The following is an 18,697-nucleotide window of genomic DNA, read 5'->3' on the forward strand; positions in this document are numbered from 1 at the left end:
TCTGGAATTTGTTCAGAGCTCTGTGCCCTCACCCAGGTCTGTGCCTCTGTTTCCTTTGTTCCAAAAAGGACTAAGTGATGTCTCTAGAGTCCATGGCAAGTTATTCACTTGGCAAAATGTTTCTGTTCCTCCGGAAGCAGCAGTACGTAGGAGTGAGTTGTGATCCTGCTCCCAGGAATGCTAAAAGGTGGAAACTTCTGTTGGCATCAAGCTAGCAGGCTGAACTTCATATACGTGATCCGCTGCTTCCCATCTGCACTGTAAGGCTGTAATCTTCCAAAGAAATACATGCAAATGTAGGGTCATTAACCTGCAAAGATTCAGAGGCAACACTACATTAATTAGAGGCTCAGAAAAAAGCCCCCATTTTTTTCCTTCCTCAAATTTTCCTAAGTTCTTCCTGGTTACAGCCACCATGTAGCTATGAACTCTGGTACCTGCTCCTATGGCATCATCTCTGACAGCCAGTGACATCTTTTCCACTTCTGTGTGCGACTCCCTTCCTCTGTTGCTCATTTATTTTATCTTTTCAGTTCTAATGTTTATGGTTTCTTTTTCCAGTATGACAGACTTAACCTGCTCAAAGTAAGAATGTTTTTCCTTTTTCTTTCTTTTTCCCCTCTGTTATACTATCTCTTGATTTTCACAGTTTGCATCCCTCTATATTCTGATGCTCAGTGATTTAAAAAAAGAAAAAATTGAAGGCAGATTTAAGGAGTCAGATTTACACTGAGGCTTAGTTTTGCCCCTCTTTGGACTCTCTCTAGTATGTTCTACCTGCAAAGCATAGGGATTAGGAGGAGCGAACCTCCTCATGTTTAGAATACTTGGTGGAAGCAAAAGATGAGGGTTGGGTTATCAGTATGACTGTGTGAAAGGGGAAGAAAGCCACAGAGAAGTCACACTTGGGGAAATTCAACTGTGCAGGGCAAAAGGAGTTACTGCAATTAATGTAAGCGAGGGGAATGAACTCCTGTTGCAGTGTGCTGACACCACATGTGCACCCTGATTTAAAAGGCTCAGTAACAGCAGTGTTTTGTATATGCCAATTTTAGTTTGATTATGGATTTTTTTTTCCCCAGGAATTTTAGAGTTATGCATTTTTCTCATTAAGGCAGGCAGATGGCAAAACAAATCTGCAGGAAAATCACTCCATCTTAGATCCTGTGCTCCTGAGGACAAGGTGGTTTGTACGAGGACAAAGCTTAATTCCCCTGATTTTTTTAGTGTAGCCTGAATTGCATAAGGCCTTTTCCCATGTCCTGCTGGGAGAGAAGGATGAATTCAGCTGAACCATTTATGAATGGTGCCTAAGTATGGAAATGTGTAGCCAGTAAGAAAATTCATCTGGTTGGTCAATGAGCCAGGTGTGTATTCAGTTCTTCAGTTCATATTCTTTTCCTAGGGACTGGGGAAAGGCCTTTGGGCTGTTGCTCTTTTTAACATCAACCTTTTGTATTCTGTACTGTGGCATATACCACGTTACTCTGTTTTTTTTTGTTAGAGACCAGTGCAGTGAACAGGATGCTGTCCCAAATGGCAGAAATGCCCAAGGTGGCAAGGGGCCCTTTGGAAACGTTGGCTCTGTGAGTGGGATCCAGATGGCAGGGAATTCTGTATGGAACGGGACCTAGGGAGCACAGGAAACTGAAAGCAGGGAGGTTTAGGAAGAGAACAGTGTAGGCAAACCATGCCTTTGTAGGTATCTCTGGTCCAATCTGATCTCATTAACACTTTGTGCTTACTTTCCTATAGTAAGACATCCCAAATGTTGTTGGTCCTCTTGTGGGCTATCCCGGTGCAGCTGATTTCTGTGCTTCTGTGAATATGAACTTAGCTCTCTGCCTGAAACTTTCAAAGACTGCCATAAGTCAGAGAAATAAGTTCGTTTTCCTTCATGTTCTAGACGGGATGGGGTATAAAGCTGTGAGAAATACTCCCTCCAAGGTCAGAAGCAAGATGACTTCAAGGAAAGAAATGCAGTAAAACTTTGCTTCTGTCTTTGTCCATGGAACTGAACTCCCGCAGGTGTAACGCAGACATGCTGCTGGTCACAAGAGGGGGACAGGCACAGCTGCGTGGCTGCTGTCACACAAAGTGCCTGACCACGAGCTCTGCCACTGACCACCGTTAATGGTGAAAGGCTACAGTGCCTCCAAGCATCGTTGCTCTGAGGTTAATCCACCCTAAAATGGGGGATGCCTGTAATTTCTGTCAGCTCTGCTCTGTGTCCTGACACTGGAAAGCCAGCCTCGCTGGAGTGGGAGTGTGAAGCCTATTTCTTCCTCCCTCTGTGCTGACAAATCTCACCTCCAGCTGAAATTTGCCAAGTGCGACTTTCCAAGCTGAGCTAGCTTTTTCATATGCTCCAGTGTGACATGTGGCCTGCCCTCAAACCGTCTGAAATGCCATAATAAGGGCAAAAAATTACATGTGCAGAGGATGCAAAGCACTGTGCGCTGAAATTATGCAATAGTCTTTTTTTTTCCGTTCAGCTTTTCTAGCGATTTTCTTCGGCAATTTTCCTGTCTTTGTACGCGTCTCCCATTTAAAATTTAAAATAAAGTTTTGCCTGGTGGCTGTTGTGAGTAAAATTGTGTCTCTGCCTTCTGATAGTTCTTCAAGGGCTCATTTGCAGAGGGTACGTTCAAATTGGTGATTTTACACCCTAGCCAGCAGCCGTGGAAGAATAAAGCCTCTAAAAGAACCGGCTGGCACTGCTGATGGTTAGCTCCTCTGCTGCTAGCGGGCGCTGCTGCTCTGCAAAATGATTGCAGCGTGAGTTTGTGTGTGTGTGTGCGTGCATGCGGACATGCACACATTAGCCTGAACTGTTTCCTATTATAGACTCATGCTCCTGGATTTGTTCTTTGTTTCTGTGACTGGGAATAACTGTTGGGCTGCACTGTGAAATCCATTGAAATCTTCTGTTTAACCTCACTTTCACTTCGCTAATTATGCAAACCAGATTGGACCTAGTTTCTCTGTCCGTCTTTCTTTTTGATCCTAAGATCTCTGTGCTAACTAATGCTTCTCTTTTATTTTGTCCTTACAGAAAAGCCAGAGTTGGTATAATGTAAGTACTCCAGTTTCTCTTGTCCCTGGGTGAAAATGGGCTGGGTGCCTGGGGGGGGAAGGTGCAAAGGGGCTTTGCAGTGGCAGTGGGGCATACTGGCCATTTCCCAAAAGAGGAGCTGGAAATGGCTCAGAACTGGCAAAGGAGGACTGACATCCTGAGGGAAAGGGTGCCAGCGGTAGGGAGCAAAAGCTTTGTCTGTGCAGTCGCTCTTCTGATGATCTCTACATCCTGTACCTTCCAGTTTCCTGGCAGAGTTGGTCTTGATGTGATGTGAAACAGCTGCCACCATGCAAACCCTTTGCATCTCTCAGGGTGGTGTGGGGCGAGAGAGGAATTATTTTCTGTTGATCTCACAGAAACGCAAACCATCGCCTGCTTCTGCCTTCATCTTATTTTTGTTCCACAAGCACGAGGGGCAGTGGTTAGGCACAAAGCTGGCAGTTTGCGAGTTTCCACAATCGGTGCCACCTTTGCATGGTCGAACCCCACCCCTGAAGCGCTTTGAAGCAGATACGAGCAGCACGGTGGCTTTGTAGCCAAATGCAGCAGCCTTTCCACGTTCAGCAGTGGTTCCTACCTTCCTGCAGTGAGCACCAGGCATAAGAACCAGTGATTTTAGCAGATACAGCGTGCTCAGATTTGACAGAGGCGTGAGAGGCACACTTATTTGCTGTGCATAACCAGCACTGGGACATTTCACTCTCTCTGCCTTGTCTCAGAAGCCGTGGCTGGCGTAGGTAGCATGCTGTGCAGCCGTGGCAGCCTGCCGGAGCTCTGGCTGGATGTGCTGGCTGGGGAACCCGTATCAGGTGCTGCAGATCCGTGGCTCTCTGCGGTAACACTGCCTCAGGTTTGGCTGGGATCATGGCTCTGAAGGACAGCACAGAGATGTCAGAGAGGGGCTGTGACAGAGCACGCTCTTTCTTTGATACCGTTGAAGGAGGAGGTGCATTTTTCTCACTTTTCTGCACCTTTCACTGCTTAGTAATTACTAACTCTGGTAAGCTTGCTGTGTCTCTGAGGTGAAATCCCCTTCGATGATTACTTAAGGTGTTAAATGCAGCTGGGTTGATGGATGAATCCTTTGTGCTCTCGGTAGGAAACAGACAGGCCTCCCTCAAAAAGAGAAGGGAATTTAATAAGGCTGGAGAGGAGGGGGAGAGAAGTGGGAACAGAAAACAGCTGTCCTCTTGGCAGGGACATCAGTGCAGAGCTCCCTTTGTTGTGGGGGAAGAGCCAAGTGGGATAATCAGATCGAGAGCTAGCTAGCAGCAAGGACAGGGGAAGATCTCAGACGCAGATGGAGGCGGGGAGGCAGTGGCACGAGGAATGAAGCATAACCCACGGTGGCCCGAGGTGGTGGAGCAGTGGCAGTTTGAGGAACCGTGGGGTGAGGCACTTTGGGCACGTAGGCACCCCAAACCGGCGCGTGAAGCCCGTGGCCATGGCTGAAGGTGACTTCTGCTATCGCACAAGAGCTGATGGAGGCGGTAGCTGCCGAGATCCATTCCCTGCTGCATGGTGCTTCTCTGTGGTCTGCTTCTGTGGGTCTCATGTGTTTGTATCCTCTCTATCTTATCTTTCTGTTCTCTTGTTTTTCCTCCATATATTTTCAGCATGAGAGACAGTACATCCGGAGAGTAAGCACTGGCTGCATTTTTTGTGGTTTCCCCCCACAATTATTTTCCTTTAGAAAGCAAAACAAAACACGTTCTAGTTAGTAGAGATGGTCTGGCCAGATAAAAGCAGCAATGTGGAAACACGGATGGGCTGCAAACTGCAGGAAGGCATTCAATCCAATTGCTAGTATTAACATCAAAAATTTGCTAATGTGTCTCCTTGATCGACTTTCTCTTTTTTTTGCCAGCTCCTTGAGGCAGGATTTTTCTGGCACTCGGACCATGCTGACTCCTTTATTTCTTACCCCACTGTGAGCAGCTGTAGAAATGAATCTGTGGAGGCTCCCCCTTCATGAGGCCTTGCAGTTTCATTTTACCCATTTCCCCTCACTATCATTTTACGTAAACTTCTCTATGCGTGCAGCAAACGCTCCACAATTGTTCTTTGTGTCTCTTTGGCAGCCCTGGGTGCCAGGCACTGTGCAACACAAAACAAAAATATAGTCGTTGCCTCAAAGAGCACATGGCCCTCAAAGCTCCCAAGAGCATCAGTGGTCAGAATGCCAGTTTTCTAAAATAACTTCAGTTTTTGCTGCTTTTAACTGGTCTTTTTGTCCTTGTAGCCCTATATCCCTCTTTGGCAGTTGGAAGCCTTCCTTCTCTCCCCCTTGATTCCTTACTCTCTACTTTTTCCTTCCGATGTTACCGACTTCTCCATCCTTGTGTGTTCTCCTCTTGATCCTAGCAGTGCTTTTTAGGATTGGCATCCCTACCAGACTGACAAGTGGGAGAAAGGGAGTGAACCAAGGTCATGGCTTGATTTGGCAAGAGTCCTGCCCTTTCATGGTCTTGGTGTGTTCTCTTCTTGGCTCTCCAGAGGAAGAGTGCAAGATGGTCGGGTGCACAGTGAGCATTAGAAAACAACACCAGAATGAATATGCTCAACCTTACGGGGTTTGCTTTGTGTTTGTGCCCTTATGGTGGAAAAGCAAACATCACTGGGCTGGCTGGGTTCACTAGCAGTGGAAAGGAAAAGTCTCCTGAGGTGTTTCTTGTGCCGTTGGTGAGGAATAGCAGACAGGGAGCCTCTGGCTTGAAGAACTGCTTTTCTTACGGATTAAACCCCAGTTTGTTGGTCAGCTCTGGTTTCAGCCCCACTCATCTGTGCTCATCCATCAGGACGCAGTTTGAGTGTGTCTGCATTGGAGTTGTGTGTCTGCATGTTCAATTACTGTTAATTGGTTTATTATTTTTAAAGGAATAGAGCTCATAAGCAAGTTTTCTCTTTAATTTTGTTTACTAAAACATGACTTATTTTGAAGACCTGATGTGCTTAGAGGTGGGGAATTTGTGTATCACTCCCCTGGTGACGTGAAGGATGAGGTTGCACTGGCTCTGTGGGATACAAGAACTCCGCAAATTGGTAGAAGGAATTCCTCACCCAGCAGAAGTCAATAAAATGAGAGACAAATTGGAGACATTCTGGTGCCAAAGAAGAAAAAGCATCTCTTTTGCCCTTCTCTTTCTTGCTGGGCTCTGGGTGAAGGGCCTCATGTTTGAGCATGGAGGAGCTCCTGGGTTTCACGTCCTGAGGTCAGCGCCAGTCGAGGCCCTGAGCCCAGCAAATCTGCCAGGATTTTTTTCTGCCTGCTTCTCTGTCAGCTGGACTGGTGATCCTTCTGCTTCCCTGACTGTTCCTAAATCAGGCTGTGCATCTCTGATTTTCCACGGCATTTCTAGCTGCCGCTCTCTAGCAAGGGTTACTGCTGTGCTGGGAGCTGCCATGCCTCAGGAGAATCTGCAGAGCATGCTCCCAGGAAAGAGAGTAAAAGGCTTGTGAAAAGTTAGAGCAAAAGCAGTTGACGCTGGGGAAGATGTGAGATTTGTGTCTGTCCATGAGGTTTCCAGTTTAATATTTAGGTCCCAAGGTCAGCCCTCCTCTGTACTCCTTTCCTTTGTGTTTATCTGCTTGCAGTCCTTTCACCTGCCTTCTCTTTTGGAACTGTGCTTCATTTTTTTTTCTTCTTACAGCTTTCCCCTCTACCTGACCCGAGCCTCCACCTCTTCACCCATGTCCAGTACAGTTCCAGAATGGTTAGTGGAAAAAAATATTACAGTGAGAAGACAGTAATTGCCTCTTTCAGGTGTTCTTAAATACTACCAAAGACCTTTACTGTCCTGGTTAGTCCGAAAAGTTCAGCAGCAGGACGGTTCTGTCTGCTTGTCTTTGGGAGAGCAAAGTCTGCACCGAGGATTGCGCTGAGTGGGTCAAAGCCCCAACAGAAGCCCTGCACCTGCAGTTCTGCAAACAAAGGCTGTGCACACAGGGCAGCTTTCCCAGCAGTGGATCCAGGGAAGGCCTCGGCTGAGCCATGCACAAACCCAAGCAGTCAGCTTCAGGTATCACTGCTCGGAGTATTTCCCTCTGTCCACAGATCTGCAGGCTCTCCCTGGCTGTAGTGCTGGAGCTGCGTGCTGTATGTCACCGTTTGCAAAGTGAGTGGGAGAACATGCTCAGTGAATACAGTAATACTGCACAGAAGCTTTTTTTCATAGAGGAAAGCAGTAGTATAATTTCCAAGCCATAGGAGAATCAGAGCCAGAGAAGGCAGAAAGGAGGCAGAAAGCCTTTCGGAGCACAAAGGAGGGATGTGGTCTCCTGTGGAAATGCCCTTTCTGGAGCTGAGCGCTGTCTGTATCCCCTGTAACTTTCGAATTCTCTAAGCAATTTCAGCTTGCAGAGCTGAACGTCTCAAAAATAAATCTGGTCAGATTTGTGTTTTGGTAGGTAGCTGTGTAGAGGAGAGAGCCCTGGCCCTGGGAGAGCTGCAGCAAACGTGCATTAGGAGGCAGGAGGTGGCTGAAAGCCTTTCTTTGTGAAGCTTTTTAAGCAGCTTCTTAACAACATCAAATGATCACGAGACTGAGCAGTGTCAGAAGTCAGCCTTTGATGTCTTGGTGTGCTGTCTTCTTTCCTTGCAGCACCCTCTTAGAGACCTCAGATGCCAGACCGAAGGGGGAGTCTCAGCTGTTGGAATGAGTAAAATAATCCGGATTAAGACAAAGAGAGGGAAATGAAGCACTGTTTTAGGGAAAACACCAGAAATGTCTTCCCAAGGGGTGGCAGCCTGAGTCTGACTCAGCACCAGCAGTCTTATAACGGGGTTTATTGCAGAAACCCAGGCCTGAGGATGATGTAGTGAGGTGCTGAATGAGCTGCCTTACTCTGAATCAGTGCTCTCAGCTTTCCAGTGCCAGTAACCATTTTGTCAAGCTGTTCCTGGAGCAGTATAACTCCTTGGCTTTCAGGTGTTTTTCACAGGCAGTTCCCCCCGGGGTTTCCATGATGTCAGGCGTATCGATTACTGGCCTGGCACGCCTGCTGTGGTGGAGCGGCACTAAATTAGAGATGAACTTCTGGTGCACCCTCATGGGATGATGAATTCAAATTCACTCTACCACAAACTGCCAGTGATTGCTTTGAAGCTTCTCCCTCTGGTGTTAATTCACTTTTAAAAGAAAGGAAAAAAAAAAAAAGGGAAGGAAGTCCCCAGCGACCCGACCAGATTTGGAAGAGATGCCGTGGGACAGGTGGCCAGTTGCTTTGCTGGCATCAATCAGCACAGCAGTCCTGCTGTCAGTGGGGTCTAAACTCTCCCACACAAGCAAGGCACGTATCCTGCTCTTTCCATTAGTTCTGCTCTGTCCAGAGGCAATGCAAGTCCTCCACAAAGGCTTAGGAGCAAGTCCGTCAGTCACGCAGATCAGTTAAGGTTTCCCTTCCTGGTTTTCTCTCTGCCTCCTTATATCTACCTGTGTTCTGTGCCGCATGCTGTGCCAGACTGTGCCTTCCTCAGCTGTTGTGTAGTCAGACTTCCCTGTCCTGTCCCATCCCCCAGCAGCAGCTGCTTCAGATTTCCCCCCAGAGGATTTTTCAGCATATTACCAGTGAGTCGTGGCCCTGGCAGGGTCACGCTCTTCTCCCCGTTCCCCCCCGAAAACTCGCCTCCGCCCGTCGCGGTGCCATCCTGTCCCGTCCCTCTCTGTTTGCAGTAGGGTTAATGTTTGCTGTCACCACCTCCGGGTTCGTCTTCCGATCGCTCGTGCCATTCAGATCTGCACCGGGAGAGGTGGGTGGCTGCGGAGACTGAGAAACATCCTGGCGGGATTTTTTTGGAAGCGATCCCATGCGGAGTTTCCAGCGAGAAAGGCCATTCAGTAAAACAACACAGGTGCCTCGCAGCTGTCTGCAGTGCTAATACCTTGTCCCTCCTGGGCTGCAGAAGTTGCTTTGCTCTCCCTTCACCTGGGGGTGCTGGGTGAGTGCAGGCAGATGCGAGGAGCGATGCCTTCATGGTGCACCTGAGCAGCTCGATGGTCCTCCCTGCACCCAGTGGCCGTGCCCTTGCAGGGTTTTGTGTGGTTGGAAACATCTGCGAGCCCAGTTTGTTAGGAAGAACTCGGATTTTTCACCAGTATGCTTGCGTCTGGTTCTCACAGCTCAGCATCGTGGCTGAGCAGAGCTGGCATGGTGTGGGCTTTTCCTCTGCATTTCCACGCTTGAGCAGAGATGGAGAGCGTGGGGATGGAGGGCAGAGGGATTCAGGGAGCTGTGCTCCAGGCAATCTTCCTGAGACCTGCAGGGAGTTTACTGGAGCCTGCAGGAGCCCTTGCTCATCCTTTCCAAAGTGAGCTGGCTGAACCTAGAAAGCCGCAGGCTTTTTTTGGGGGGCGCAGGAGCAGCTGAGCCCTAACATTTCTTAACTCTGTGGGTCTCGCAGGGGCTGATTCATCACAGCTCTGTTCTTTTGGCTGGTCCCTCCTTAGCCCAGCTCCCCTCGCGCCGCCCCCACTGCAGTGTCCAGCAGCTCTCCACGACAGGAAACATCTGCTGGAGGCTGAGCCTGGGTTACTGCAGGGCATTGGCCGGCAGAGCTCCCCTCTACAGTAACTGGAAGCATGTGCGAGGCACTTTGGTATCCCCTCGCCTGCTCCTTCCACAAGAAACCTCCCCAAAGACCAAAGCTGCCTTTCCAAGCAGAGGGACGAGAGGAGAGAGCCTGAGGCAGGCACAAGAATAAGAATCGCCGCTTTTTTGCTTTCGAAGCAGGAAGAAAACACCAGCAGCTGAAGGCTCTGAGCTGTTTGGTGTCCTGTTACCGTGGGGTGCTGGCCATCAGACCTGTGCTGGGTGCTCGCTCGCAGTCCTGGCCACCAGAGCTGGCTCAGGAGTCGCAGACGCCTTGCACAACCTGCCTGGGACCGCTCGGGCTGTTGGTACTTTTGCAGCCCTTTTTCAGAGGATACCCGCAGCAAGAATTGGGTGAGACTGTAGCAGAAGAGCGCAAACGCTGCCCGCCAGCACGCTTATCCTCATGAGCCACTTGGAAAAAGTCCTCCCCAGGGCGAGTCCCCTCTCAGAGCTGCAGAGGCCGCTAGGGCAGACGACCTGAACGTGAGCGGGGAAGCAGGGGAAGGCACACGAACTCCTGCCAAGCTGCTGTATCTCTTTCGACTTTGAATCTAAACAAGAAGCAGTGACAGCAGGAAGAGGAAAAGCAGTCTGCCTGGGAACACGGGGAGCTGTGGGAGCACGGAGGGGACGCTATGGATCCCTTGCCGGAGTGCGAGGCTCTCTGGGATCTTGTGCTGCATCAGGAGCTCTCAAGTCTGCTCTCGGACCTGGACGGGCTTGTCGACTTGCCCCAGGAGTATGTCAGCAGTGGATCAGATGAAATTCTAGCTGTGAGTGTTGCTAAACTGAGCTGTTTTTCACTGTAACAGAAGTTCTGGTGCTAAGCAGAAGCGTCTGTTGTAGTGCAAGCTTTGGACGGGTCAGAACATCCCAGGCTGTGGGGAAGGGAGCGGAGCAGGGCTCCCCATGGAGACAGAACTGTTAATTCTGGTCTGTAACGTGTTAAACCCAGAGCTCAGAGCTGATTATAATCTCTATTCCTCCCTCTTTTCCCATCCTCTCCGCTTGTCCCAGAAAATACTGGGCTTAGGCTCTTACTGGAGCCCGTCTCTGGCCAAGGCTTTTTCCAGATATTCAGGCTAGAAGTTTGGTAAGTGGAATGATACTTCTGTCACTTGCTGCTTTGTAGATTTTATTCGTAATCAAGACACCTTCCTGTGGGCCCACAGGACTGAAACAAATATCTGACGTGCTAAGATGTTAAAATTATTGTTTCTAGTTAATTAGTTCATTGAAACAATGTGTGGAAGAGGGAATGCTTCTTCTGGGGGAGTAGGATGAGGGTGTAGGTGCTTCTTTCCTTTCTCTGACAGCATTTGGCAGTTCTGTAAGGCTAATAACCTTCACATTCCTCCTATCCCTTCAGCACCCCCCCCCAGTTTCTCAACCAGAAACTACCTTCTGCAGTCACGTTCATTTGGGGGCCCCTTGCTGGGAGGCTCTGGTGTGTGCCCACCGTTCTGCATTGGGAGAGTTGTGTTGTGCAGCTGGTAGAGGTAGGAAGGGGCTGTTGAGAGGAAAGTGAGATACAGAGGGAAGAGCTTGTCCCCCCAGGTTGCTCTGCCTTCCCTACGTTTGTGGGAGAAAGAGCAGGAGAGATCAGAGGAGAGACACGGGCCTCCTGAAATTGTACCTGCCTCTCTTTCAGTCAGTTCTGAAGTTTTGGCTATTCTGAGCGGCTGTCAGCACGTGCGTGGCATGCAGGAGGTGGCCTTTGGCTAGAACTGTCGGTCCTGGGACAGAGTCACGTTAAAGTTTAGTAAACAGCAGAGAGAAGCCAGCTCCTGATCTCCCTCCAGCCAACAGCACGGTTTTGTTTGATGCCTTCCGTGAGGCCAGGTGTCTGCAGAATAAACACAAAACACGGTCAAGTCCCTGTGCGAGCCTCTTCTGCGCCCCACAGAGGTGTTGCCCCTACACCAGCAGGTAGCTGTGGGTTCCCTGACTGCCAGGTGGAGTACTCGATGGGGAGAGGAGAGAGCATGACTGTGTGATTCCTGAGCTGACAGTGATTGTTTGAGCTGCCCCGGCAGGGCTGCAGCTACACTGAAACACTTATGGCCTGGGGTTGCGATGCTGTTCCTGGAGAGCTGAGGAGTGGCAGCTAGCTGAGGAATTGCAGACAGGGCGTGCATCATACCTGTGACCGCAGCAAAAGGGATTTTCTCTGCACCCTCAGCTTCCACGCAGTTCTGCACTGCAGACAAAGGCATAGGCCTTCTGCTCTGTGCGTACTCTTCCAAGTCAGGTTCTCCTCTTCCTCTCACTTAATGCACTAAATCCCAGATCCTCGCACCTGTGCCTGCTGTGATGGGAGCTCCTGGCCTCGTGCTTTGTAAGTGCATCTGATCCCCCTTCTCCTTACCTAGGTGTTCCTGCTTTCCCACTCCGTTTCTCTCTACTCATGCCTGCCCCTCTCTTTAACAGGCGCTCTGTTATTTGCAGGTGTTGAGTCCAACCTACAAACAACGGAATGAAGATTTCAGGAAACTCTTCAAGCATCTTCCCGACACGGAGCGTCTCATTGTAGGTAAGGACTGTCCTCTTGTGCCGTGCTCTTCCCATGGTTTTGGGAGGAAATGCAGCACACATACATGCAGCTTTTTCCTCTCCTAAGAGATTGTCACCAAGGAACAAGCCCACTGTCTTTTTCCTGTGCACAGACCGTCCCCCTCCTCACTGTTTCTAATGGGTTTCATTTGTTTTACTTCAGGGAGAGCACAGCTGACCAGTATCAGCTACAGCCTTGTCTCCTCCTGACTCGAGGTGTATGTTTTCCTCCGCAGTGCTCCCCAAACCCATTAGTGTTTGAGCTCTTCCCTCAGTTGGTCAGGGTTGCCTGTCTCAACACGCATGGCCCTGAGCTTTCCTTTTTCAAGCTCCTTTGTACACCCCTGATGCTCCCTACTCATGAGTCTTCCTGTATTCATCTAGGCTTTGCCCACTGCATCGCATCTGTTCTTTTATCTAATGTAACTGGTGATCTCATACCATGTCTCACACTGCTGCAATATGCACAGACTAGCGGAGGACTAGAAATTGTTGAGTAGGCTTAAATTGGGAGAGAAATGAGCGATGCAACTAGAAGGCGAGAAGGAAAACCCAGGTTAAAATCTGGAGATAGAATGCTACTGAATGACCAGCTAACAAGGCAAGATGGTTTTGTCTCTGAGAGAGATTGTCTGTGGCATGCCCCTGGGAGAAACCATAACCTAGTGGGCAGGACAGCAGCTATAGCCCAGTTCCTTCTGGCTCACACTCCTTTCTGCAGGATTGTGTCAGGTAATTTCTTCTCTTGGTGCTGCTGCTTATCCTCACATTTAGGCTGCCTTGTCTTCTCACCGTGATGCTCCTTAATTACGATGTGTTGTTCACCCACAGATTACTCATGTGCACTACAAAGAGACATTCTCCTGCAGGGCCGCCTCTACCTCTCTGAAAACTGGATCTGCTTTTACAGCAACATCTTCCGCTGGGAGACATTGGTAAGGCTCTCCGACTGGCACACGGAGCATGTGTTCTACGTCAGTATATTTGCTGACAACTTTAAAAGCACTCTTTCCATCGTCTTTCTCACCAGTGTCTCTCATTACCTGCTTTCTTTTTCTGCCTTCCCCTCTCTGCATGGCTCTGACTGTAGCTGACAGTTCGCTTGAAGGATATCTGCTCGATGACCAAGGAAAAAACAGCACGGCTCATTCCTAATGCCATCCAAGTTTGCACTGACACTGAAAAGGTACATCCTTGAAGCCTGCACTTTGTGGGTGTCAGGGGAAAGGGAGTGTTAACACCACCTCCATGGGAGTTTTCCAAACTGACTGCTTGTGGTATGTGGGGCCTGGGAGAAAGCACTAATGGAAAAGGGTTGGGTGCAGAGCTTCTGCAGACCTTGGGCTTGAGCTGAGTCGGGAACTCATGTAGCTTGTGTGTGGGCATGGAGGAAGTAGAAGATCTGGGTTATGTAGTAGCACACAGCTAACTGAGCTGTTTCTGTGCTCAGACCAGCTTTGTGGGTTGAGAGGCGCTCAGCCTCGCCATGAAGTCTTCATGGACTTCAGTCTGTGCCCAGGAGCTGAGCAGCAGTGCTGTGTGCCTTGCTCAGTCTCTCTGTGTGCTGTTTCTGGAAAATGATCCAAGCAGCTGTGCCTCTTCATCCCTTTGATGGGCCTTTTCTGAACTGATTTTTCTCTCCATCTCTTCCCATTCAGCACTTTTTTACTTCCTTCGGGGCTCGAGACAGGACATACATGATGATGTTCAGACTCTGGCAGAACGCTCTCCTTGACAAGGTACAGAGACCAGCATCTCAGTGTTAGGGGGGGATGAAAGGGAGGTGGTGGATTTATGCAGAAGCACAATACCTGTGACTAATGTATATGCATAAAAAAAGACGTAGGGGTAGTAACTATGTGTTTAGGTGGAACAGATACATAGCTGCAGGTGCAAATCTCTCTTTTTGCATGGAGTTCTGTCTACCCGCAGACACATCTTGCATACACACAGTAGATGTCTCTTTGCCTCTGCTGAGGTGTGGAAGCAATCAGGAAGGAGATTTTTCAGGTCTGTAATGCAAGTGAAACAGCCCAGAGGAAAGCAGTTCAAAACGCAACAGAAATAGCTCACTGTAGTGGCAAAGTTCTTAGGAAGTCTGTTCTTCAGCAGTGTAGAGTTCAAGATAGGGCAGGAGAGAAGCATGTGTTCAGCACATCCCAAAACCAAACAAGAGTGATAGTGGGTGTAGGGTGCATTGGGTAAAGGCTCAGTAGGTTGGATTTTAAAATAAAGCAGAGATATGCGCTTGCTGTGTCAAAGACCCCGTATATCCTATATTTGGTTCTGGGTATCTGTTCCAATGTCCAGTGAGTATTTCTGGCCTCACTCCAGGAATAAGACTCACGAACTGATCGTACAGGGCTGTCAGCAGATGTTCAGGGCTTGAGTTCATACCATACGGGGATACTGAAGTAGTCAAGTGCCAGAACACCCCGTCCTGAAATTGGGGTAGTATTTAGTAGGCAAAAGGATCAAATTGCATTGGGCAGCTCATGTTGCTGTCAGATGCTGTAATTTAACTGGCCCTTTGAAGTTTATCACAAAATTCAGTGCCCTTGGTTTCAAGGTCATGGCAAACAGGAACTAAGATTTGGAGTGATAAAAGCAGAAAACACTGAGAGAGCTCGTTTGCCAAATGAAGGAACCATGCCTGGCAGGAGGGAGGCAGAAGGAACCTAGTGAGTTTTTTCTGCTGAGATGCGAAGTAAAGAGAGTGTATGGGGGAAGAAGGTAAAACAGCTGGATATGTTTCTGAATTAAAGTTTCTCATCTAAGTGTTTTCCATCCTTTTGACTGCTAGTTTTAGGAGCTAGATGAAAAATTTCCTGCCTTAACACGTACAGTAACCATGGGAAGAAGTTTACGCCAGCAAAAAAAAAACAAAGTTCACTAGGTTTATTTTCCCTCCTTACCAAGAAATCTTCGTCATTGATCATAAGTTTCTCGTGGGTAAAAATCCACCTCCTTTCATCCATGCAGCACACACTTAAATCACGAGTTCACCGACCCATTTCTTGAGGGCTCCAGAATGCAGTCATGTGGGAGTCAACAGACCTGCATTGTGAAAAGCTGGGCTTTTGTGAAAGGTCTTGATAATTCATTTATTCTTTTTAACTGGAGATACAATACAGTCTTTTCCTAGTAGTAACCCTTCTTGATTTTAAACTGCAGCAGGAAATATTCCTCTTTGTTGCTGTTTTAGATAATTTTCCCAGCAAGTGTAATCTTTAGGTAGTAATCTTCCACCATTTAAACAAGGGTGGAAGGGAGAAAAACTCAAAATGTGTTGGGGTTTGGTGTGGTAGTAGAGACATTAAATTGAGACAGCAGAAAACACACGTGGAGGAAAACACAGATTTATTGCTTGCACTTTTACATGCACAGCGCTGTAGTGGTGGGAGATCTCATTTCTTGTGCTACTCTCAGTGTAGCCTCCTGTTGGCTTCCTGGCAGTGTCTTCAGTAACCTGAGCTTGTGACCTGGAAAAATAACAAAGTCAGATTTTAGGGCAGGACCTGAGCTGGCAGCGAAGGCTTACTTGGCAAAAGGGCCTCTTACTACTTGATCAGGGCAATCCGTGCCAACTTGGCATAACTGTATTAAGACATAAGCGTATGCCTGCAGCCCGTGGGGCTGACCAGCCTCTCAGTAACACTCAGTCCACCTTATGGCATTGCTGGAATTCAGAAGAAGTGAGTCAATCAAAAAGTTCTCGCCTCCCATCAACAAGATGTGTCAGAACCTCTCGCTTCTGCTTTCAGGGCAAGAAATGTAATATCCCTGACAGTCATAATTCCAGATTGAGAAAGAAATAATGGGCTGATGGCAATCAAAATGCCAGCATTTTGGGGTTTGACTCACACTGAGGAAAAACTGCTGCAGGGCGGAGGAAAAAAGTCATCACAATCCTCAGTGCTGTTCACTTCCATTGCCTACTGCAGAAGTCAAACATGAAAATGGTTTAGGCAATACTGAATTAACACTTTCAGGGTGAGATCCAGTGTAAGTGTGAAGTGTGGCGTATTTGTTATCTTTTAGTCTTCTCTGGTGAAAATGTACCCTGTGCTCTGCTCCCTCTTTTAGCCTCTCTGTCCAAAGGAGCTCTGGCACTTTGTCCACCAGTGTTATGGGAACGAGCTAGGTCTGACCAGCGATGATGAAGATTACGTGCCTCCTGATGATGACTTCAACACAATGGGGTGAGTGAGGAGGAGTGAAATCTGCTAGTGATGAAGAAAAGATGGCCTCAGGAGAGCAAGAGTCCTTATATATTGGCATACCTCAAACTGCAATTCGTTCCCGGTGAGAGATTTTGGGTTCTGGGCAAATATTTGGCCTTAGGGATTAAGGGCTAAAAAGCTGAAAGTGTACCATTTCCTCATGGAAATCAGTAAGAACCGAAATGGTTGCCTCTCTACTTGCTGAAGTAGATGAGTGATTCTGTAAATGCCCAAGTGCCCTATTCACTGGGCCAGTCAGCATGTTACGTGGTCAACAAGTGCTGATGCTTGCCAGTCTATGTATAAACACTTGAAAAGTTTGGGCTTGATCTCCCTTGCACTGAGCCGTTTCTGATTCCGGTCAGACTGGAAACCGCATAGAAATATTCTTACTTGCTCTGTGTGTCCAGCTGTAGCTGTACTGAGAGGGGTAAACATAAAAACGTGTGTTCTCTGTGGCGTCTCAGCTACTGTGAAGAAATCCCTGTGGAAGAGAATGAAGTCAATGACAGCTCCTCAAAGAGCAGCATGGAGGCCAAGCCAGAAGCTAGCCCTCAGCTGCCAAAGAAATCTGTCACTGCCAGCACGTTGACATCTACAGGAAGCAGTGAAGCACCAGCCTCGGTAAGTGTCCTTCCTCCACTGCAGTGGCATCTGGAATCCTTTTCACAGGGATTTTGCTGGCAGGGCTTGAATGCAAAAGGTGACTGCCCTACAGCTCCTCTTCCACAGCAGCTGACCACGGTCCTCGTGTTAGTAATGTTTGAGGGCATAGCATTTGTCAAAGGAAAAGTAAGTAAAACATGCCTGACCTAAAAGTCAGTGCATTAGGATTCTCAGCAGCAAGGGTATTTTCCCATGTGCAGTTTTAGATTAAAAGAAATGGAGCACTGAAGATAAAGGGGTTATAATTCCTCCTCTGGCTCCAGTCATTCCCTAGGAAGCAGTGTGCACCTTCATGGTACTGTGGCAGAGCAGACCTCGTTGAAATATAACTTGAACTCAGATTTTCCTAGCTGTTTGTGAAAATCTGTTTGGAATTTTAAAAAGCTGTTTGGAAATTTTAAAAAGCTGTTTGGAAAACCAACCTAGTGTTTGGTTTTGTACAGTGTTTTTGTCTGGGACAAAACCTTTATTGTTTGTGTGCTTGTCTGAACAAACAAAAAGCCTTGCATATGTCCCAAGCTTGAATTCTGTATATATACATTTTTGAGAGGAAGTGGTCTAATGTGTCCATATGTTTTCCAAATACTGTATGGTAAGCTTCCACCTCTCCATTATTTAATTTCCAGTCATGTTGATGCCAGATGTTCAAAGGTATGAAAACTGGCCCACGGATGGAAATAGTTTTCAGAAATAACCACCAGTTTCTAGGTGCTGGTCTTGCCCTCATTATGTTCTGTCCTTGCTGCAGTTTGATGGGGTGCTACCAGAAGAGGAGGAGGCAGTAGCAGAGAGTCCTGTGGAAAAAGACCTCGGCATTGCAAATATCATGGGAGAGAAGATAGAGATCATTGCTCCCGTGAACTCCCCTTCCCTGGACTTCAATGACAATGAAGACATTCCCACGGAGCTCAGCGACTCGTCTGAGACCCATGATGAAGGTGTGCAGGGAGGAACCCCTTCCATTGGTGTCATGTTTTGCCCCGTCTCTTTCAGTGAGGGTATGGGGCAGCAAATACTGAATTCTTTTTCTGGATCTTAAGAGTTCAGAAGATGCAAAGAATTCTTGGCCTGGGCTGCAGAAAGTGAATTTGTGGGATATTTGGAAGGCTGTCCCTAAAGTAATGTCATGTATTAATTACCCTACCTGATGTTCCAGCTATTGTGCTGGGATCAGTGGTGGGAAAGGGATAGAAGCACTTCCTTTGGGATCCTCTTCACAAAGTAAAATACTGTAAAATACTGTCCTGGACTGTAAAAGAACAGTCTGGGAGGTTGGCACAGAGAATCATGCCTGGGGCTTGTGGGCCTGTTTCCCCACAGGTGAAGTCCAGGCCTTTTACGAGGATTTGAATGGCCGTCAGTACGTGAACGAAGTGTTCAACTTCAGCGTGGACAAACTGTACGACTTGCTTTTCACGGACTCTCAGTTCCAGAGAGACTTCATGGAACAGCGTCGGTTCTCTGGTAAGCTGCCGGTGGCAAAGCCCAGTCCCTGACGGAGGCTGTGTTCCCGGCGGGGCACAGAGCAGGGCTCAGCTCCTAGTTCTTAGGCACATACATGCCTTGGAGGTGTGACTTTGGATGA

At 48.1% G+C, this 18,697-nt stretch overlaps 1 protein-coding gene across 11 annotated transcripts in view; it reads left to right on the plus strand.

The window, feature by feature from the left end:
• Positions 1–18,697, plus strand: part of GRAMD1B (GRAM domain containing 1B) — a 159,304-nt gene that overhangs the window by 124,788 nt on the left and 15,819 nt on the right. For 8 of the 11 annotated variants that reach the window (XM_084495808.1, XM_084495813.1, XM_084495814.1 and 5 more), the window contains 9 exons: positions 3,056–3,076; positions 12,119–12,203; positions 13,055–13,158; positions 13,314–13,409; positions 13,882–13,962; positions 16,310–16,425; positions 16,914–17,070; positions 17,861–18,050; positions 18,433–18,576. In XM_084495808.1, the coding sequence (XP_084351934.1) occupies positions 3,056–3,076; positions 12,119–12,203; positions 13,055–13,158; positions 13,314–13,409; positions 13,882–13,962; positions 16,310–16,425; positions 16,914–17,070; positions 17,861–18,050; positions 18,433–18,576 (994 nt within the window). Of the gene's footprint in view, positions 1–3,055; positions 3,077–8,256; positions 10,444–12,118; positions 12,204–13,054; positions 13,159–13,313; positions 13,410–13,881; positions 13,963–16,309; positions 16,426–16,913; positions 17,071–17,860; positions 18,051–18,432; positions 18,577–18,697 lie in introns of those variants that run through there. The other 3 variants (XM_084495809.1, XM_084495812.1, XM_084495811.1) reach the window with 3 other exon arrangements.

This window comes from Aythya ferina (assembly GCF_964211825.1).
Source record: "Aythya ferina genome assembly, chromosome: 22".
In the NCBI taxonomy this organism is placed as follows: domain Eukaryota; kingdom Metazoa; phylum Chordata; class Aves; order Anseriformes; family Anatidae; genus Aythya; species Aythya ferina.